This window comes from Camelus dromedarius, chromosome 12 (genome assembly GCF_036321535.1).
Source record: "Camelus dromedarius isolate mCamDro1 chromosome 12, mCamDro1.pat, whole genome shotgun sequence".
Taxonomy (NCBI): Eukaryota; Metazoa; Chordata; class Mammalia; order Artiodactyla; family Camelidae; genus Camelus; species Camelus dromedarius.
In genome coordinates this window covers 43228334-43251317 of record NC_087447.1, presented here as the reverse complement: position 1 = coordinate 43251317, position 22984 = coordinate 43228334, and the positions used below count along the sequence as shown (strand labels likewise).

Genomic DNA, 22984 nt, shown 5'->3' with positions numbered 1-22984 from the left:
AGAAAACAAATTAATCAGTCTTAATCATTAATCATTTCCTCTACCATTTTAAATATGGCTATCATGAAAACACCTCATGCACTGAGACAAATAGGAGCCAATTCAAACAAGTTTAAAAAATATAAGAACTCGATTACAAGGCTATAGAGGCATCACAAGAGTTATCTCACAGAAAATAAATACGATATGGCAATCTCTAGCTGTTCACCAAACCCACCTTCTCTTCCTTTTGAGACCACAGGTAGATGACATTTTTCAGCTTCCATTCAGTTAAATGGGATCATGTAACTGAGTTCTAGCTAAAAGAATGTGAATGACAGGTGCTGGTTCAAGGCCTGGCCTATGAAGCTTCCTATGTATTGAACTCCATGTTCATTTCCTTTCTGCAGGCTGGATGCTGGCACCCAGGGAGACCTTGGAGGACATATGTTAAAAAAGGCAGAGCCTCCATCAACCTGGAATCCTGAGTAACTGTGTGTCACAGAGCCCTCCACTGCTGCCACCCTACCAACTTAGAACCATCTGGACCTGTTTATGTGAGTGAGAAATAAACTTCTATTTTGCTAGGGCCATTATACGCTTTGAAGTCTATCTGTTAGAGCAGTTAGCCACCTCTAACTAATACAGATGAGGAAATGCAATCTGGTCTCAGAAGAGAATACAACCAGAAACTGGAACACCATTAGGGTCCAAGACAGCTACCCTCACTTTCTATCTCAATCTTTCTCCCTCTCTATAAGAGGGCCATAAGGCTTTTCCTTGTTATTCTGTGCATATCTTCCTCATTCTCATTCCTCTGCAAAGAATTGCTCCTGCTTCTTTTTGAACATGCAGGAAGATGTTCACCCCCAAACCCCTCAATTTGCATGTCCTTCAAGAGGACAGTGGAGACTGGTCTTAATTTCAAACTCCTTGCAGGAAGATCTTGACTACTCAGCTTGGGTAGGTATACAGCACTTTCCAATCAGCTGGAGCTGAGTAGACAAGATTCATGGAGTACAATTAGGGTCACAGGGACTCATCCCTATTTGTGGAAGTGCAGGGCTTAGAGAAAGGAGGATGCATCAATTTTCTTACATTTTTCTCCTCCACCAGGAGCAGCCAAACATTAACACCAGCTGCCAAGTCTCCTGAGAGTCATAGGTGAGAAAAAAAGGAAAGATACCTCTTCAAAAGGCTATGTAAACAGGCTTGCATGGAAAAACCACTGGGAGATAATAAAGAAAAACATGAAGCAGCAGAAAGAATTCATGAATCAGACTCTAAAAATACAAATGATACAGTGAAAAATTGTTGGATTTGACCTCAAAAAAACTGTGGATTTCTGTTCAATGAAGAATACCATGAATAGTGTGAAGATAGAGGACAGACAAGGGAAGCTTTTGCAACATCTAAAATTGACAAGGGATTAAATCTCTAGAATAGATAAGGAACTCCCACTATTTGATATGAACATTACAGGAGACCCAATAGAAAAATGGCCAAAAGACATGAGTAGCTATGAACTAGTATGGTTAACAAGTATATAAAGAGATGATCAAATTCAAACTAAAACCAACAAGAAAAATACCAATTAAAACAATGAGATAGCACTTATACCTATCAGAAGGGCAAAGATTGGAATGGTGGGTAATAGCAGGCGCTGGCAAAGATGTAGGGAGGCAAGAACTCTCTTACAGTGGGTAAGACTGTAGACAGATACAGCCATTCTGCTAAGTGATCTAACTGTACTGAGTGACATTCAGTATGTCTATGCCCTATAATCCAGTGATCCCACTCTGGTGGATAAATTCCAGAGAAATTCTCAAATAAAGCTACCTATATCCAAATGCGAGCTATAGACTTTAGAGACCTGTGTGGGAATGTTCACTGTGATGATGTTGTAGCAGGGAGCCTGAAGTAACTGACCTCCATAACTGTGAGAATGGAAAGTCAAAATGGAGAAGATACAATCATGGAATTCTACATAGCTTTCAGAAAACACACTTTATATGTACCTTCAGCAATAGGAATATATCTTGAGAAGCACAGCAGTGAGTAAAAAAAATAAGCAAATACCATACGTAAGCTAAAGACACATCATAATTATACTATGTGTCTTTCAAACAAATGTGTAGGTCTAAGAACATAAAACAAACACATTAGAGTGGGTGCACGTGAATGGGGAAATGAATGGGCATGTGGATTGAAGATAAAGGGTTAAAAAGAAAATAAAATAAGAAAGCAACCTTGCCCTGTGATGTTAATCAGGTGCTATGAACTGAGAACCATCTTTAAGTCAACTCTCTGCTCCTGAGGTAAGATGCTGGGAGGGCAGGCAGGGATTGAGACAGCCAGGGTCTGCGCCAGGGAGCTGTCTTCTGCCTTGCGTCCTCTCTCAGCCAAGCTCCACTCCAACAATCCTCCTTTCCCTCCTGATACTGACTTCAAATGACATGGAAATTATGAGAAGAAATGCTTCTTTTTAAGAGTAGGGCAGCAACAGAAGCACAGCTTCAGACAGCAGAAGGAGGAAACCAGGTCACTACTACTTTTTTTGGGTGCTGGTGACTTATTTTGCTACCAAATTGTCAAAGATCTTAATATCATACTAGCTCTAAGGCTATAATGCACTTTGAACAAATGGCTAGCCAACATCCGAGAAGCTAGCCTTTCTTGTGAGAGAATCTGATTTATCTAGTGTTCAATATACTAGATTTAATATCTGTATTAATATCTTGTTGAATTTCATTTTACTGTACTGAGAAGACTGTTTTAAAAACTTGGCATAAAACAAGATATAAAAAATTCAAACCAAGTAATGGCACAAAAGGCATTAGTTTGCATTTCTAAAATTGAAAAATGATGATGATGCTAAACATCACACATTTCCCCCCAAAACTTTTATAGATCTGTCATCCAAGAATATTTATTGGACAGCTATTATGTTCAGCACTCTGTGCTATGGGTAGGAAAGGAGAACCATAAATGAAACAGAAACGATGGTTCCCCCATCAAACGATGCTTTTAAAAAAGTAGTATATCCAAAACAGCAAAAAAGGAACAGGGTATCATGGATCTTATTACTAGACAGACCAAATGTCTAAGTACTGAAAGAATGCAAAAAGGAACAAAAAGAGGATAGGAATCATCACTGAAGGAGGGAATGAGATTCAGAATAGCAAACTGTGATGGTTGTACAACTTTGTGACTATATTAAAAACCACTGATTGTGCACTTTAAATAGGTAAACTGCATGACATGTGAATTATATCCCAACGAAGTTGAAATTTTTTGAAAGAGTCACCTACTCTAACTACTTTTGTTCAAACCCTCACCCTCACTTCCCTTAAGTTGTGGTCCTGATTCTGCTGAGTATCATTGAACAGGAAACTCAGTACTCCACTCCCCCTGGCCCCCTAGAAGCCCTGGCCACCTCTGTACAGCTCTGACTGTTAGAACTGTCTTCTTTATACTGAATTAATGAATGAGTAATGGGAGTAAGAAAGGAAGTATAATACAGGGTTTCAAAAAGCAACACTAAATGAATCATGATGTGGCAAGAAGTACTGAAACATTAAAATTGATTTTTAAAAAAGTTTTGGAAAAAGCAGTTGCAGACTAGAATCAAAGAAGCACTGAAAAAGTACAAAATACTATTTTCAAAGGTAGGAGAGGGGATTGGAGAGCAATGGAACAGACAGGCTAGATGGTAAAATATGTTTTACATCCTAGGAGAAATCTGTGCAGTTTATACTCAGTTTAGTAGATCACAGATTTGCTACTGAGTACTTAATGTGCCAGGTACTGTGCCAGACACTGAGATTAAAATGATAAATAAAACAGAATTCCTGTCTTTGAAGAGTTTATAGACAAAAAGAATAGTTATAGCAACATGGTAACTAAACCTTAACCATCAAATCCAATGGCTTTTACTCAGTTCTCATTCTTAAGACTCCTCTGCTACACAAGAAAGTGATTACCACAAGTCATTCAACAAATATTGGATTAATCTGAACAAATCCTTGTCAAATTTTCCTGCCTTAATATCTGTAGAACATCACTCTGCTGATCTCTTCTTTCCCCAATGACTGGTCCTTCTACCTATTCCTTTTCATCTTTCACTGGTTCTTCTTTAATCCTCTCTCCCCAAGATTCTGTTTCAAACTTCGTTCTTTCTTTTTTCTTCATCCTTTGGCAAACTCATTCATTCTCAAGGTATCCATTACAATTTCCAAAATGTATAGCTCTAGTTCTGACCTTCCTCCAAGCTCTTACCTCTTCTCTCTAAATTCCATTAGTGTATATGTCCTTTGGTGTCTATCACTTCAAACCTAAAAATGAAACTTATTTTCACCTTCAAAAACTTGCTCTCTTTTTTTTTTCTTTTCTTTGTAGAGTCATTCTCTCAGACCTTTAGGCATCACACCTATAACCTCTGCCACTTGGGACCAAGGGTACACTTGAGATGACAGGCTGGGGTTAGAATGCTGAATTTGGAAGAGATTCTCTTTGTAAAGTTAACTGTTCTCAACAGGGAGTAATCTCACCTCTTGGATCTTGGTGCCACTATGTTTCTTAGAACTGACCATTCCAGAATATTGAAAAAGTCAATGGCTAGAAAACACCTGGAGATGTCTAGTTGAAAAGATTTTTTAAAAAATCAATTTTTTAAAGAAAATAATCCAAGTGTACAAAAAATTCTAGATGATAATACATGAGCAGATGTATACCTATCTACCATGCAGAGCTAACTGGAGCCCCTTGTGTATTCTTCCACCTACCCTGAGATAGCCACAACTCCAAATTTATTCTTATTAGAATGTGTGCTTTTACACTTTACACGTAAGTATACATCCATGAACAATATATAACATTGTCTTGAGTGTTTTAAAACTATATTATGAATGGATGGTAGTGATGGTTATGTAACAGTTGGTAGTGATGGTTATATACTACTAAACTGTATACCTAATGGCTGAAATGATAAATTTTATGTTATGGATATTTTAACCAAAATTTTAAAAAAATGTATATTATAGTATCATATTGTACTTATGCTTCTGCAACTTCCCTTTTTGCCTTTTTTTCTAGGTGAGGAATCAGTATTTTATCTTAGAAATCTACTCATGTTGATATATGGAGCCCTAGTTCATTCATTCAAACTGCTATATGGCATCTCCTTGTATATCTATATCACAATTCACTTACCCCACCCCCCATTCAAGCTGATGAACATTTAGGTTACCTATTTTGCATTTCTCATCATTACAAATGCTTCCTTTATAGCTACATTACAAGAAGGATTTGTGGTTTCTAAAAAAAAAAAAAATTTAAAAAAAACAGCTAAAGAAATCAGAACATTAAGATATTAGAACATTAAAATTGTACTTTCCAAAATAGAAAACAACTGTATCCTTATCTCCATATGTACTTAAATATTCTATAAAATGGACTTGACTAAATTCCAATTGTTTATTGAAAGCTTTCCCCATATTTAGGTTTATTTAATTATTAAAATTTCACTTAGCAAATCACTTAAGCTTGACTAAAAACTTAATGGGTTTTATAGAGTGAAGCTCTGCTTTCCCTTGTTAATAACCATCCCTATTGCTAACAACAAAAACAAAAACTAGCACTGTTAACAAAAGAGCTTTCTGAAAGCAACATTAAACCATCTGCAGCATTTCATTCTTAGGGCAAATAAATCAATAAAGAACTGGATGTGTTTATACTTCTGATTACCGCAATACAAGAAAGGTCTTAATGGATGGTTCTTTAAGATACGTAAGCTTCTCCCTAAATACTGAGGAAGTTCTAGAGGCCATATTTAATTCAGCATTGCTTAAAGTGGTGCACTAGCAACAGCTGACTCTGTCTTCCTCACATCTTGAAAGAACCACATTAGGAGGCCAAGGTCCAAAATAAATCAAGGTTTACAAAAAGGCTAGCAAAAGCAAAAGGGGCATTTTTAGAGTGAAAAGGCAGTTTGCCTGATGATAAAACGTAACGCTGAGAAAGCAGAACTTCTTATCTCTATTCTGCTAACATATTCTTTACCAAAAGGTATGAATTTGGGGTTAAATGGAGAATTAATAGTCCTAGAGGGAAAAAATGTCCCAGATGGGTGAGGAGTTCAAGTCTGTCCACTAAATAATTTCTACCAAGAAGACTGGTAAAACTTGCAAATAAGATCACCGAACTAAAAAAAATTTAAGAAATTATATTGATTAAAAGAGAAATCTTGAATGAACGGAGATAGATAATTTGTTCCAGTTCACAAAAAGTGAAGGTGATCCTAAAAGCAGTTTCAAAACACTGATACATTTAAAAAAATAATTTAAATGGTCTATCAAGAAGACATGCTTATCCTAATCAACGGTGAAATTGTGAAAAAAAATTAAGAGGCAGTGGGAGAAATTTGAACACCAACTGGATATTTCATGACATTAAGGAATTATTGATTTTTAGATGTAATAATAATATTGTGGCTATATTTTAAGAAGAATTCTTATGTTTTTAGAGATGTATATGAAAGTATTTAAGGGTGAAATGACCCAATGTCTGGGATTTGCTTCAAAATAATTGAGCATATGAAGGAAAAAGTAAGTGGGGATATTCATGACACAAGATGATGGTTGTTGAAGCAGGGTAATGTGGATTCATTTTACTACTCTCTCTACTTTTGCTTATGTTTGAAAATGTCTTTAACCAAAAAAAAGGTTTTAGAAAATGAAGAATAGCATATAGCTGAGAGAGATAGTAAACATATACACTAAACAGAACAATAAATGTTCTGAAAAAATGTCAAGAGGCTAGAATTCTGGACCAAATTTAAATAGATAAAATGTGACAGGGAAGGCTACCAAGTCCTATATTTGGTTCTGAAACATCAAATGAACAGTACAAAATGGACAAAACCTAGATGAGCAGCTCCTATTTAAAATTAAGTTTAAGATTCCAATTAAACAGCAAGTGCCAAAAAATCTAAAGCAATCCCCAGGATGCATTAATTGAAGTACAGAATTTTAAAAAAGAGGGTGGGGAATGTAATCAGCTGCTCTTCCATGAGGTAACTGGATTACTCTTTCTATTGTTTGCCTTCTAAGAGGGCTATGTTTAGATACTTGCAACTATGTCATATGAGGAATAGATAAAGGAGCTAGGGATGCCAATGTAGGAAAAAAGATGGAAGAAGGGGATATGATACTAGTCTTCAAATTCCTGAACTCATTATCTTTCCCCTTTAATCTACTTTACTTCATTACTATTTTGGTAAAGGGTGTCATAAATCTATATATTCTCAGTTTATAGCCAATAAACTGAGAATAATTCAAGATGCCTCCCTCTCCTTTACCTTCCACTTCTATTTAAAAACATCTCTTAGAATTGTTCTTTCCTCCCAGCCAGTATTGACTGCCTCCCTTGCTCCATTTACTCCATCTTCCTCCTGTACCCCTATTTCCCTTTGGGAATCACTCTCAACTCTACAGTGGTTAATCTGCATATTGTTTCTACCCACAGCACTACAAGTAACTTAATTCAAGCCATTAAGATGAGTGGCTATGCTAGCAGGAATTACTGGGAAAGAACTGGGAAGATGGGAGGAGGGGATAAGAGTGAGAGGGGAGTGAAGGAAGAGTTCAAAAGAAAAGAAAAACATTCTCTCCTTCTCTGGATAATTGAATGTGAGGAAGTGGTATCTGGAACTCATGCAACCACTGTTGCTACCCTAAGAGAGAAATCAGACAGAGCCAACTTAAGAACCCAGAAGTGAAAAGGACACAGAAAATCAGACAGAAGCCCTGATGAGACTGTGAATCTCTAGATCAAACCACACAGGAGGCCAGTTCTAACACAGGGTCAATTCATTTGCACAATAAATTCTCTTTTTGACTTAAGACAGTTCACCTGAACTTTCTGTCACTTATCATGAGAATCCTAATGGATGAGCCCAAAGACCCTGGCTTAATGATGTTCCTGGTGTCTCAAATGGACTACTTCAACAATGTTCTCCCTAATGAAATCCTCACCATCCAGCCTTTACACTGTTGTCAAGGTGTCCTTTCTAAAACTAAACTGGATGTTTCTCTTCTATTTACAAATTTACAATGGCCTCTTCTGTCTTTAGAATAATATCCAAACTCCTTAAGTATGGCGGAAAAAAAACCTTTACATTTTGGCTCCTTACAACTTCTCTGGTGTCTTCTCTTACAGCTAGCTCTAAGGCTATTTCAAGCCTCTGGGTGTTCTTTTTTGCTCTGTATTCCCTCTGCCTGGAATGTCCTTTTTTATTTTTTAAATTGAAGTATAGTTAATTTACAACGTTGTGTTAGTTTATGGTGTACAGCATAGCGATTCAGTTATACATATATATTCTTTTCATATTCTTTTTCATTTTAGGTTATTATAGATATTGAATATAGCTCCCTATGCTATACAGTAGGTCCTTGTTGTTTATCTATAGAATGTCCTTCTTAATCTGGCTAATAAAACACTTCAAGAGTTACCTCCTCAATTTAGCCAAAGAATACAGGCTGGTTTAACATTCAGAAATCAATTATGTAATACATATCAATAGAATGAAGGACAAAATCCCCATCATCACTTCAATAAACACAGAAAAAGCAAAATTCAACACCCCTTCATAATAAAAATACTCAACAAACTAGGAATAAAGGGAATTCCCTCAAGCTGATAAAGGGCATCTTAAAAAAAAATCCATATCTAACAATATCCTTAATGGTATGAAAGGTTTCTTAAGGTTAGGAACAATCAAGGTTGTTATCTCTTCACTACTTCTACTCAGCATTGTACTAGAGGTTCTAACTCAGGCAGTTAGGAAAGAAAAATGAATAGCATGTAGATTGGAAAAAAATTAGTAAAACAATCTCTACTAGCAGACAACATAATCATGTATTGGAGCTAAGAAACAATCCACCAAGTTTGCAGAATCAATATTAATACACAAAAGTTGTTTCTAAAAACAGTAATGAACAATTTGAAAATAAAATTAACAAAATAATTCAATTTACAATAACACCAAAAATAATAAAATACTTAGAAATACAAATAAGAAATATAAATACTTAACAAAATAAGACTTGTACACTACAAACTTCTTTGAAATAAAAACCCAAATAAATTTCTAAAAAACCCTGTGTTCCTAGATTAAAAGACTTAATATTGTTAGGATGGCAATAATCTCCAAACTGATCTACAGATTGCACACAATCAAAACCCCAGCTGGCTTTTTCTACAGAAATTGACAAGCTGATCCTATAATGTGTACAAAACTGCTGGGTCATAGGAGTCAGAAATCAATCTAGAAAAAAGAACACAATAGGAAGACAATGCTTCACAACCTCAAAACTTACCACAAAGCTACAGTAATTGAGATAGTATGGTACTGGCATAAGGATAAGTATAGTTGATATTTGTATCAATGGATCAGAATTGAGAGTGGATCAAAAACAAGCTCTCACACTTATAGTCAACTGAATTTTGACAAGGGCATCAAAACAATGTAAACAGAATAGTCTTCAACAAATGATGCTGGGACAACTGCATATCCACATGAAGCTGGACTTCTACCTCACACCATATATAAAAACTAACTCAAAATGGATTAAAGAGTAAATACCATAAAACTTGAAAACATGGGCATAAATCTTCATGACCCTGGATTTGGCAAATTGTTGTTTTTAGATATGGTACCAAAAGCAGAAGAGAAGAAAAAATAGGTAAGTTGCACTTCATCGAAATTAAACACTTTTCTTTTTAAATGGACACCATCAAGAAAGCAAAGACAACCCACAAAGGCTGAAATGGAAGAAAATAATTGCAAATCAAATATCTGATAATGGACTTGTACCTAAAATAAAGAACTCTTGTAACTCAACAATAAAAAGACAAAACCTCAATTTAAAAATGGTCAAAAGTCTGAATAGACATCTCTCCAAAGAAGATACACAAATAGCCGATAAACACATGAAAAGATATCAATGTTGTTATCATGGAAACGCAAAAGAAAAAACCACAATAAAGATACCACTTCACACCTACTAAGATGGCTATAATCAAAAAGGCAGACAATAACAAGTGTCCATGAAGATGCAGAGAAACTGGAACCCCCATGCATTGCCAGCGGGAATGTAAAGTGGTGTAGCTACTTTGGAAAACAATCTAGTGGTTCTTCAAAACTGTTCACAGAGTAACCATATGAACCAGAAATTCTACTCTTAGTTCCAGCCACACTAAAATGCTCTCATTTCCCAAGTGCATAGACTCCAGAGAAATGAAAGCATTTATCCACACAAAAACCTGTACACAGATGTTAACAGCAGAATTATTCATAATAATCAAAACCCAAAATGCCCATCAACTGATGGATAAATAAAATGTGGTACAGCCACACAATGGAATATTATTCAGGCATAAAAAGTAATGAAGTATTGATACATGCTACAACGTGAATGAACCTTGAAAACATGCTATATGAAAGAAGCCAGTCACAAAAGATCACATTGTATGATTCCATTTATATGAAATATCTAGAACAGGCAAATCTATGAAGACAGATAGTAGACAGTGGCTGCCTAGGGCAGAAGGGGTTGAGGTGGGGGGGGTGTTGAAAGGTGATGGCAAAAGAGTATGAGTCTGGGGGCAGGGGGATGATGAAATGTTCTAAAATTGATTGTGGTGATGGTTGCATGACTCTGAATATGCTAAAAGCCATTCAAAAGTACACTTTAAATGGCTGAATTCCATGGTACACAAATTATATGTCAAGACAGCAATTATCAAAAAACAAACAAAAACAAAAACAAAAAAAGACTTTCCTCCTCCATGACACCTTTCCTGAGCCACCAGTAAAACTGATCATTCTAACATGTGTCTCTCTCATTCCCTAAAAGGACTTAAGTACCTGCAATGGACCCTTTTTGCACTTATTTAATGTCTGTTTCTCCCTACTAAATTGTGGCTTCATCAAGGCAGAGATCTGACTCATTTTTTCATGGAATCTGTAGTATTTATACATTGTATGTAAACTATGTTAAAGGTACATCATAAATATTTGTTAAAAGACTATCTTAATGGCTGTCATGTGGGAAAGGAACTGTGCTTGTCTCACATACTCCAGTGGGCAGAAATGGAAACTACAATGACATGAATTTTAAGAATTTTCAAATAATCAGGGCTGTCCCTTTCTTCAAAGCAAAGGTTTCTGGGTTTTGTGGATTCTCTGAACTGACATTCAAATTCTGAATGTATGTATAAAAAAGTATGTGCATTTTCTCCTGGGGAAAAATCCATAATTTTCATCAAATTCTCAAAGTGATATACAACCCCAAAATGGCTAGGATTCACTGTTTTTAAAATGTCAGTGTACCAGGGCAGGGATTTTAGTTAGCAAATTTCAGTTACTGGAATGCATCATTTAAGGTAGGTTTCTGCCTCGATTATACTACTTTGGTAACTAACTCAAAAAACAACTCACAATATCAGTAGCTTCATCATCTTATTCATGTAAAAGTATTGATTGCCCATTATATGCCAACTGCTAAAGAAACAGTGGTGAACAAGACAAACTGCTTGCCCTCAGGAGCTTAGATTTAGAAGGTGGAGACAAAAAAATAAATGAGTAAACGAACAAGAAAATGTCATACCATATAGTAATGCCTGCAACAGAGAAAATAAAATAACATGATAGAATAAGGAATGATGAGAGAGGAAAGAGTTACTTGAGCTAGGGTAATCAGGGGAAGTCTCTCTAAGAAGATTACATTTGAGCTGCAACTTGAGTGCTAGGAAGGAAGCTGAAGGAAGAACACTTGAGGAATAAACAGAACAAAGTGCACAGATTGGAAGACGAGGACACCGAATATTAGAACTTGAGTTCTTAAGAGAAAGAACCATGTCTAATCTCTTTTCTATACAACATTCAGAAGAGTGTCTGGCACTCACATTGAACAGAACTTATTCAACATAATTCAGCATAATGAAAATTCAATGTGTTAAAACACTATCCTAGACAAATCTTTATTGCTTAGGATCATCATGAGTTGACTTCGTCAACGCAGACAATATAAGCAAAGTGAGTAAAATCTTTTAGGTTGTTTTTGTAATAAGACAGAAAAAAAAAAAGAAAACCAAATATGTAAGTTTTTTTTTTTTAGAAGTCTCTCCCAGATAGATAGTTTTACAAACATAAAAACTATCAAGCAAATTCTATAAACAGAATTCTGGGTTCAATCTGTCCTCCACCTCTAGAGCTTGGTGCTTTGCATTTGTAGTCTTTATTATCTATGATGCGCAAAAGAGGGCGGAGCGACAGCCAGCGTGCACGAATTAGAAGGAAATGAACTTCAGCTGAAAAGGAGCTGTCCAACAATCAACAGGTTGACTATTAGTGGAAGTGTGGAGACTGTAAATCCATGTCTCAAGGATGTTACACAGATAATTTCTAGGAAAAAGTTACCAGAACTTCACGACCTATAGAGAATTGTTCTAGTTCCTGCTTCCAGCCTTTGGCATCCCTGCCCGTACACTCACTCATTATGTAAAAGGCCTAGAATGCAACCCACAGGGTGGATTTTTAGCCAGCACATACAGCATGCCAATAACAAAGGATTAACAAATATTTGTACAGGTAAGGGGAACGCAGAGCTTTGTTCATCTCAGTAACTGAAATTCGGGTTATTAAAATCTTCAAGTTATATTCACAAAAAGAGCCTGAAGCAGTGAGCATCCAACACCAAACTGAAAAGTACGCAACGAATTAAGGTTAACAATACCAATTCCAACTGACGATTTCATTCAGAAAGCACACGGAAACCCTAAAGAGAGCAATCCAACTGGGAGCCCTCTTAACCCAAAGCACCTGAACGGACGGTGCGTAAATGAGTTAGGCCAGAGAGGGGAAGGGGCTATGAACAACCGGTGTGTGAGAGGCCAGCTGGAAGGTGCCGGGGCTTGGATGCCTGCGTTCCGGGCCTGGCCTGAGGCGCAAGATCAGGAGGGACCCGGTTGGGGGGCGGCCCGCTGGTGCCAAGAGAACCGTGGGGTTTGGCACCTCCCAGTCGCCGCTGGGCCCGCCTTCTCCGGCAGGGATGGAGACTCCGGAAGCCGCCGTCCCTGGAGCGGCGCCCTCCGGGCTCGCTCGGCGGCTGAGGGAGGGGGAAGCGGGCCGCGCTTACCTTCGGGGGCCGGCGGCGGCTCCGGCCGCTTTCCGCGGGACAGGAAGGCCTTGGGCAGCAGCAGCGACACAGCCAGGACGAGCCCCGAGGCCAGGGTCACCCTCTGCACGGTGGAGTACGCCATGGTCGCCCGCCCTCGCCGCAGGCGCGGGCTCCAGCCGGAACCGGAACCGGAACCGGAACCGGAACCACAGCGCCCCCGGCCTCCGCCAACCCCACCGAGGGCTGCACGGACTGCGACGCGCGAGGGACACGTGAGCCCGGCGCCCGCGCCTCCAACTCCGTCATGCGGGGCTGATCTGCTCCTCCCGCGCGGTCGCCTGGTGAGATGAACCGCACCTGCGCGCTCTCATTTGTACGAGCCGAAACTCCTCCCTCTGCCCCACGCCCCACTGGGCGGTCTACCGGCCAAACCTCCAGTTGTGCCCTTCTCTCCATCCTTGCTCACCACACTGCTCACTCCTAACAGTTTCCTAGTTACTGCTCGACTCATGCCCCTCATATCCCTTCTCATCTGCAGCCAAAATGCAGGTCTAATGCGTTTTTAGCTCCCCATAGCTTAAAATCGGTCGAATACTCCTCTTTATTCTCAGAACGAGGGTCAAACTCCGTTCTATGACCCCGCGGCCCTCCGTGATCTGGCCTTATCAATGCTTCATCAAAACTAGATCATTTGCTATTTCCCCAGCTTTTTCTTTGCTTTCAAGGGTCTTTTGATTGTTCTATTACCTCTACCTGGAAAATTCCTAACACATCTCCACCTGTTAAAAACTTCTCAAAGAACAGCTGAAAAATATTACCCTCATGAAACCTCTTCAGTCAGCCTCTCCTTCCTCTGTATCCCCACAGTATTCGTTATTGTCTTTATGCATTTATTTAATCAACATTCTAGTGATTCTTACTGTATATCACAACCTGAAATGGCACTCCAGAGTCTGATGAATAAAATGGGTTCCCTATGGGGTAGATAGTTATTGAAACAAGAAAATGCAGGAAATATTCTGGACTCTGTGGCGCTCAGCTTAACTGGAAGGAGGAGGAATCAGGAAAATCTCCTGGGAGTGAGTTCAGGTACACACAAAAGGAGTGGCATAGGGACAGCAAGTCAGAGGGGTTCACTTGCTATTGCCACAGTCTTTTTGGTAAAGGAAATGGTCATGCCATTATCTGAGAACAAGCAGGGTGGGAAAGGACTTGAGTGTGGTGAAGGTTTGGAAATGTGATGAAATATTCATTCAGAATTCACTCCAGCTTAGCAAAGGGGCTCCCTTTGAGGATTAAAGACAGTCAGGGATTCCCTGTTCTCTCCCTGAAGATTAAGAGCATCTTCCAAGCAGCACATTCTGGGTAGGATCTGGAATCTACAAAGCATCCCCTGAGACTGACAGCCTCCAAGGGGCCCATGCTAGAAGACCGAAGGTGAGCAGGGGAGGGACGGATAATTGGAGAGTCCCTTAGAGATCAGTTAGTAAGCTGTCTTGTTATTGGACCAACAGGAAAACTGAGGTCTGCAAAGGGGAAGGGATTTGCCATGGATCACCCTGATAATTAGTGACTGCACCAGGATTGAAACCCAGATCTCCCAACTCCCAGACCAGGCTTCTCTCTACACCTCCCATGCTCCCTGCATGCCTGCCAATTCTTTGGGGCAGTAATGAGGAAACTGTCTTCGAAAGTAACAGCTAGAACCTTCATTTACTGCATTTAAGGAATCTGAGCTTCCCTGTGTCCTTTTCCCATTTGACAGCCTGTGAGGAAGTGCCCCAGAATGTTTATCAAGGTGATTTGGAAGACAGTCCACGAAATCAGCCCTAACATCAAATTTCTTTAACATTGGACACCAGTTGAATTCTTACAGGGGACAAGTGGAGGTTAAGGGAAATATAACTCAAGGCATTTACTTATATAGTCACTTTTTTGTGGGGGGCAGTAATTAGGTTTGTTTATTAATTTATTTTATTATTATTATTTTTTAATAGAGGTACTGGGACCCAGGATCTCTTGCATACTCAGCACATGCTCTACCACTGAGCTATACCCTTCCCTCTAAGGCATTTACCTATAAATAATTATAAAGTAAACTTCTCCTAGGATTGAATTGACAGCTGTTTCATTAATTCCTAAATATGAGGTCTCCCTGGAAGATAGGCACGAGAGGAAGTGAAGGAAGAAGGAGGGGGAGGACAAAGGAGAACTCACACAAGGTATTTGAAGGAAGAATTTCTAAATGGGAACTAAAAATAAGAAAGGGAGAGTGGGAGAGAAAGTAGAGGAAAGAAGACCAAGGAGGAAAGAAGACCAAGGAGAAGAATGGACACGAAACAGTAGCTTTCTCATGAACTCCCTGCCTGCAGGCTCCCAGGTCCTGTCCAGACAAGGCTATTATTCCTGAGTCCAAGCTCTCGACCCTCCTCTGCTTGAAAGACTTCAATGACTCCCTTTTGGCTGCCATATTAAGGTCCAACTCATTGGTCTCCCTTTCAAGGACCTGCATAATTCATCCTCTTGCCCCCAGCTGCCCTCCTGTCTGGACCAGCATGAGCTCAGTTTATTCCTCTCTCAGGACAATTATTTACCTGATTTCCTTCCCTTCTCCCCTTGCACGGCCAATCTTCCCTAATATACAAGGCCCAAAGAAATTGAGCCTCTTCCAGGAAGCTCTTCTGAACACTCCAGCCCGTGCTGAGTCTTCCCTTCACTGAATTCCTGTGGCCATTTTTTCTCATGGGCTTGTTGGGTCTTTTCACCTAAGTGGAAACTCCAAGAGGATAAGATTGTCTTCTCCCCATGCCATGACTAAGCACAGAATTGGTTCACAGTAATCACTTATTAACGTATAAGGCTGCTGGTTTCAGAAACACACACTGATTCTGCCACTGCTCTGAGCAACTACACATCTTTCTAGGAATCGACAATCAGGTTTTTGTTTTTGTTTTTTTTTTTTTTTTGAGGAGTTGCCTTCAAAGGCACTAACTTTCAGTTATAAAATAAGTCAGTCCTGGGGATGTTATATACAGCTTGATGACTATAGTTAATAATACATTATTATATATTTGGAAGTTGCCAAGAGAGTAGATCTTAAAATTTCTCATCATAAGAAAAAAAATTATGAGTGGTAATGAGTGCTAACTAGACTTATTGTGGTGATCAATTTGCAATATATGCAAATATTGAATCATTATGTTGTATATCCGAAACTAATATGTCAGTTACATCTCAATTAAAAAAGACATGATTTAGAAAAAAAGAATCACCCTAAAGAATCTCATATCAAAAAGTCACTGATTTTGCCCACCATCGGTCACTCTACCATATCCACCAAATGTGCCCACTAATGACTGTAATGGTTAATTTTATGTCAATTTGGCTGGGCCACAGTCCCCAGATATATGGTGATACATTATTCCGAATGTTTCTGTGAGGGTATGTTGGATGAGATTAACATTTCAATTGGTGGCATTTGAGTAAAACATCTGGTCCTCCATGATGTAAATGGGCCTCACCCAATCAGCTGAAGGCCTAAATAGAACAAAAGACTGATGTCCCCAGAGTAAGAGAAAATTCTGCAGCAAGAGATCTTCAGACTTGAACCAACCATAGCATCAGCTCTTACTGGGTCTCCAGCCTGCCACCTCACTCCAAAGATTTTGGACCTCTATTATCACATGCGCCAATTCCTTAAAATCAACATTCATTCTCTCTCTCCCTCTCCATACACAGACATCCAATTGGCTCTGTTTCTCTGGGGAACTCTGACTAATACAGTGACTTTGGCTATTTCCAAAAATGTAATTCCCCCTGTGATTGATGCTTTTTCATCCCAGGGGAGATTCCAAGGATGCACCTTGGCCTCTGAAAACAATTTTAAAGAGCCCATAAGGAACAATGGCCACCCCATTGCAGAGTCATAGACCATTATTAAAGACAGGAATCATGGTGGTGAGCAGTGAAATAAGACCCAAATTTTCAGAACTCTGAGCAGCAGGGAACAAGGCACATGACTCCAAAGCCCAGAATGAAAAGCCTAAAAGAGGCAGGAGATGTGACAGGTACACACAAGAGGGTATATTGGACCAGGGCCTTGAGAGATGGGTGAATTTTCCATCAGAGATAAGGGGAATGTGATAAACACCTGCCGATAAGGATGTCCATAATCTTTTGAATACCATCTCTTCGTCAGATGTTATGCACATTGAGAACCTCACTTTCTCAGTGTAGAATCCACCAAACCGTATTTCTTCTGGCCACTAGGGTGCAGATACATAACTCTGTTTCCCCAGTCAGATGTACGCATGCCCGACGTTGGTTTGGAAGTTATCTCCGAAAGGAAACAGCAATGCCTGGGCTGCCTTTATGGGACGGCCACAGGTGGCAGCAGAAGTGGAAGTCCCTGCAGTTGGTGGTGGCCACAAGCAGCTTCCTGAAGGCAGAGCAGAGGCCATGCAGGCCTGGGGTCAGTGGCATTAGTGCTCCCTAACAGCCAGTTCTGTGGTGTGGTTCTAGGAGCTGGTCCAAGGTCTAGAGCCCCAGTTTTCTCCCCCATGAAATGGAGGCTGTGCCAGATCTCTCCCCGGAGCTAGCAAATGTGATGGGGCCTGGAAGGCAGTCGTGGGTGAGACCGAAACAGCGGCAGTAGCTGCAACTCAAAGCAAGTCAAAAGGAAGAAACCTGGAACCAGAAAGATGGTTTCAGAGGAAAACTATAGGGAGGAAGCCTCTAGAAGGCTGATAGTCCTCTCCCTAAAGGTTTACCCAACCAGGACTGGGTGGGCAAAAGTCGAGAATACGAGGACCCAAGCTTCTTGGTGGTGAGAGGTGGAGGTGAAAATGTCCTCACCACTTTGCCACCAATGCTCCTCACTGGCCCCTGACCCCATCGAGCACAGAGCACAGAGAAGTCACAGTTGGATACCTTGGGCCTTTCCGCCTTCAATGAGAAGAAATAGTCTTTGGCTCCAATTAATTAAGCAAACTGATAGCAATTCCCTGCTTAAGTCACACTTTGCATACCCATAATCTCTGCACTACATTTTCTGTATACTTTACCCCTGGGTAAAAATTGGTGAGCATTTAAATGCTTCCTCACATAATCTTGCTAAAGCACACTCCTGCCTATAAATATTCATGCCACTGCCAAAACATTTGCAAGCTTTCCCCAAAGGTGAAATGTGTGTAATGTACTTTGTCTTCTGGGTATAAATATTATCCAATATATTTTAGTTAATATGAATACACTAATTATTCCTGTAACCCTTTTTAAAAGGGTCATCTTCATGATGTGAATTTTTAAAAAATGTAATTACAGTAATTGGATACTTAATCTAATTAAAATTTGCTTTATCTTTAATGGGAATTTTTCTAAAGAGGCAGAATGACAATTGGCTTTTGGATAATGACTGTTTTCTTTCTATTGGGAGATCAAGCTGGTGAAAACTGGAGAACCAGGCAGTTTCGTGTTAGTGCCTTTTTCCTTTTTACAACTCAGACCTTATGTGGTGAATATGGCTTTTACTAGCTAGAGAGGGTGGAGGAAAGGACCAAGCCAACAGTTGAAGCTACTCCTCAGCCTAGGAAGCAGCCCTCCGCTTCCCTGGACTCATGATTGGTCCACAGTAGGCACGTGACCTAAGCCTGCTAGATCAGGCTCCTCACAGAGCTTGCTGGTACTAGAGCTGGAAGAGAAGCAGCCCACGCTGCTCTGGGGGCCATGGTGCCCAGAAGCACCACGGAGGGAGTTGTAGTGCATGTTATAGGTGTGCCAGCCATATCCCATTTGTCCACCTTTGAGGTCACCTGGTGACAGTTCTGATACACAATTTAGGGTCCTGTGTCTCTCTGCATAAGACCATTCTCTGGCTTGGGGAGCAAGCCAGGCCTGCTGGAGAGCTACCATCCCCAGAGCAACTCTCAAACAATGAGGGAGGAGAGCTGGTAGATAGATATCTCAGCTTCCTTGCTCCGGGTGGACAACCTGAGGGGTTCTCTGCACATTCCTTCTAAGGAATCCCAGTGGGATTGGACTCTACTTGCTTCAGCTGTAACCACTCATCCACATTCCATTTTGGGAGCTTCCTCTCCTTTTTTTATCTCATTTCCTCACTCCCTTATCATGCGTCTTAAGATCATCTCCCAAATAGAGGAGTGCGCCTAAATTCTTGCCTTGGAGTTTGCTTTGGGGGAGCCCAACTAAGACAGATGCAAGATTGGGTTTTCCAAGTAACTGTTTCTCCACCATGTGGAATAGGCATGGCAGAAGGAGAAGAGCAAAGCCAGAAGAAACAAGCAGAAATGGGGTGGATGGAGAGTGAGTCTGATGGTGTTGAATCCTAGTTCCACCCCCAAGACTCTCCTTGCTCCTGCTCCTCCTCTGATTCCTTGAGCTGCCATAAGCCCTTCCCAGCCATGTGAACCAATACTTTCCTCCCACTTTTTTGGTGTGTGTTAAGCATGCTTGAGTTGGATTTTTATATCTTGCAACTGAAAGTATCATGACTCTTGCAACGAGTAAGTGAGTTTGTATGCAAAGCAGTTAGAATAGAGCTTGCCTCAGATTAAATACTACCACCATCACTGCTACTATTATTAAGTGCATATAGTTATTATTCAATGTCTAGCCTGCTTCCAGAAAGGGCTATGGATCAAGGACCTGGAGCCTAGGAAAGAGTCGTAAAGAAGTCAGTTTAGTTCTAGCTATTTTCCTCCTTTTTGTCCTTTTTCATAACTTGATTGGATTGATGCCCACTTTCTCTCTCACTGGGAGATATTTATGTAATCAATTTGTATAGCTTTACTGTCATCTTATTGATCACTAACAATGAGCAATTAAATATTGTTCTATTTTGCTTAAGGGTCACATTGGTTTTGCTCCAATTTTTTTTATGCAGTCTGAGTGGCTTAGACAAACTGCTCAACATGAACACTCAGTCACATTCAAGTCACGGCAGCTCTGACTGGCTGCAGGGTCACAGAAGGACTGTCATGGGCCTCAATCCCCAAAAAACATATTCAACATTTTATTTTATGACTGCAGTGGTATAAAGACAAATATGTTTATATTATATTTTAAGGCATTTTCCACCTAAAATTTCTTTTCTCCTTCTGATTTTAGGAGACATTAAAGCATTTCAGTAATGTGACTGCTGATTTATGTTTTCCATCACACATAATAGTCTTTAATTGTATCAAGCATCATAGAAGTAAAATCTTGCCATTTTTAGAAAAGTTGCCAGCAGATGTTTCTGCATTCTAGGTATGGGTGAAGACTTGATCTTGGGAAGAGTTGATTTTGGCAGAGGGAAAATGCTTCCATGAATCTTCTGGTTAGGCAAAGGCAAGGCTCAGAGGGTCATCTGGACTGAGATGAGACAATGTGGACTAAGGGGCTTTTCAGGATAAATTCAAGTGGTGCTTTCCTTCAATGAGAGGTTGTTATACTACTGTAAAATTTGGGACTCCTTCTGGTGGCCCAGAGACAGGAATTTGACAGCCTGGGGTCTGGAGAAGAGAGGAAGGGTTTGAAGTTTGATGATTTGTAGAGGAGCTTGGCCTAATAAAGAGTAATTTAGGAAAGAGCTACCTAGGATGGGCGATGCATGATGGGCTATGGCTTTAGTACAGTTATATCCAGGTTTTCCTCCTGCACTGTGTTCCTCTTATGATTTCTACAAGCCTTTAGAAAAGTCTGTGACACACCATGTGCTATGCCATTGGTTTTAGGGAATAAGGGAGGGGACTGTTCCTCACTTGGAGCAAGGTACTATCACCTCTTTTTTTAATTTTATTTTTTATTGAAGTGTAGTTGATTTACAATGTTAGTTTCAGATATACAGCAAAGCAATTCAATTATACATATACGTATGCATATATACATACATTTTCAGATTCTTTTCCAGTACAGCTTATTACAAGAAATTGAATATAGTTCCCTGCGCTATACAGTAGGTCCTAGTTGTTTATTTTATATATAGTAATTTGTATATGTTAATACCAAACTCATAATTTATCCCTCCCCCCCTTTCCCCTTTGGTAACCATAGTTTGTTTTCTATGTCCATGAGTCTATTTCTGGTTTGTAAACAAAATTTGTATCTTTTTAAAGGTTCCACATATAAGTGATACCATATAATATTTGCCTTTGTCTGACTTAGTTTACTTAATATGATCATCTCTAAGTCCATCCATGTTGCTGCAAATGGCATAATTTCTTTTTTTATGGCTGAATAATATTCCAAAAAAGTTCAATATCACTAATTATCAGAGAAATGTAAATCAAAACTACAATGAGGTATCACCTTACACCAGTCAGAATGGCCACCATTCAAAAGTCACAAACGATAAATACTGGACAGGGTATGGAGAAAAGAGAACTCTCCTACACTGCTGGTGGGAATTATGGAAAACAATATGGAGAGTCCTCAAAAAACTAAAAATAGACTTACTGTATGATCCAGCAACCCCACTTCTGAATATATATCTGGAGGGAACTCTAATTCAAAAAGATACATGCATCCCAATATTCATAGCAGCACTGTATGCAATAGCTAAGACATGGAAGCAACCTAAATGTCCATTGACAGATGACTGGATAAAGAAGCTGTGGTATATTTATACAATGAAATACTACTCAACTATAAAAAAGAACAGGATAATGCCATCTGCAGCAACATGGATGGATCTAGAGATCATCATTCTAAGTGCAATAAGCCAGAAAAAGGAAGAAAAATACCATATGATATCACTTATAGGTGAAATCTAAAAAAAAATAAAGAAAAAAAAGACACTATGAACTCATCTGCAAAACAAAAAGATTCACAGACATAGTAAACAATCTTATTGTTACTGGGGAAAGGGAGTGGGAAGGGATAAATTTAGGACCTTGAGATTTGCAAATGTTAGGCACTATATATATAAAAATAGATTAAAAAAACAAGTTTCTTCTGTATAGTACAGGGAACTATATTCAGTATCTTATAATAACCTTTAATGAAAAAGAATATGAAAACAAATGTATGTATGTATATGCAAGACTGGGACATTGTGCTGTACACCAGAAATTGATACATTATAACTGACTGTACTTCAAATAAAAAAAATTTTTTAAAGGCAGAAATAAATTCGGTGCCAAAACTTAAAAGTAGCAGAAACTCTCCTCAATAGCACTTGTTTTCAATATTTTTTGAAATGGTAATTATTTGGATGGTCTTCTTTTAATTTTTTTTTTAATGAAGCTGATGCAGCTATGTGAATGAATAAACTAGTGTCACCACAAGGATACGGTCTCATGTTTTCATAAAGTCTTGGCAACCTGTAGATCTTAACACTCTCCTTCACTTTCTGAGTTGATATAGCTCTACATTCACATCAAGGTTTTGAATGTGGAACGCTGAATGTTCATTGGGGACTTTTTTTAAGTTTTAAAATTGACAAATGTAAAATTCATTTTTTTTTCTGAGTTTTCACAGGTACATAGATTCTCATAACAACCACCTCAGGATACAGAACAATTCTAACATCTTAGAGAATTCCCATGTGCTGCATCTTTGTCTTCAGATCCTCCCCCTACACCTTCCCCCTGGCAGCTAGTGATCTGTTTTCTGTTTTTATGTTTTTGCCTTTTTCAGAATGTCTTATAAATGGAATAATACAGTATGTAGTCTTTTGAGACTGAGTTCTTTCACTTAGCAAAATGCATTTGAGATTCATCCAAGTTGTTTTGTCTATCAGTAGGTCATTGCTTTTTATTGCTGAGTGGTATTCTATTGTGTGGATATAGCACAGTTTGTTTGTTTGTTTGTTTGTTTAGTAGTCC

The 22984-nt window shown here is 39.2% G+C and overlaps 1 protein-coding gene across 12 annotated transcripts in view; it reads right to left on the bottom strand.

The window, feature by feature from the left end:
* Positions 1–13645, bottom strand: part of RIC3 (RIC3 acetylcholine receptor chaperone) — a 35334-nt gene extending 21689 nt beyond the window's left edge. For 3 of the 12 annotated variants that reach the window (XR_010383403.1, XR_004139274.2, XR_004139275.2), the window contains exon 1: positions 13179–13543. Coding sequence is in view for 9 of the 12 variants with exons in the window: in XM_031460093.2 (XP_031315953.1) it covers positions 13179–13302 (124 nt within the window). In the remaining 3 variants the exon portion in view is untranslated. Of the gene's footprint in view, positions 1–13178 lie in introns of all 12 variants that reach the window. The other 9 variants (XM_064492599.1, XM_064492598.1, XM_064492596.1 and 6 more) reach the window with 7 other exon arrangements.
* Positions 13646–22984: the final 9339 nt, after the last annotated feature.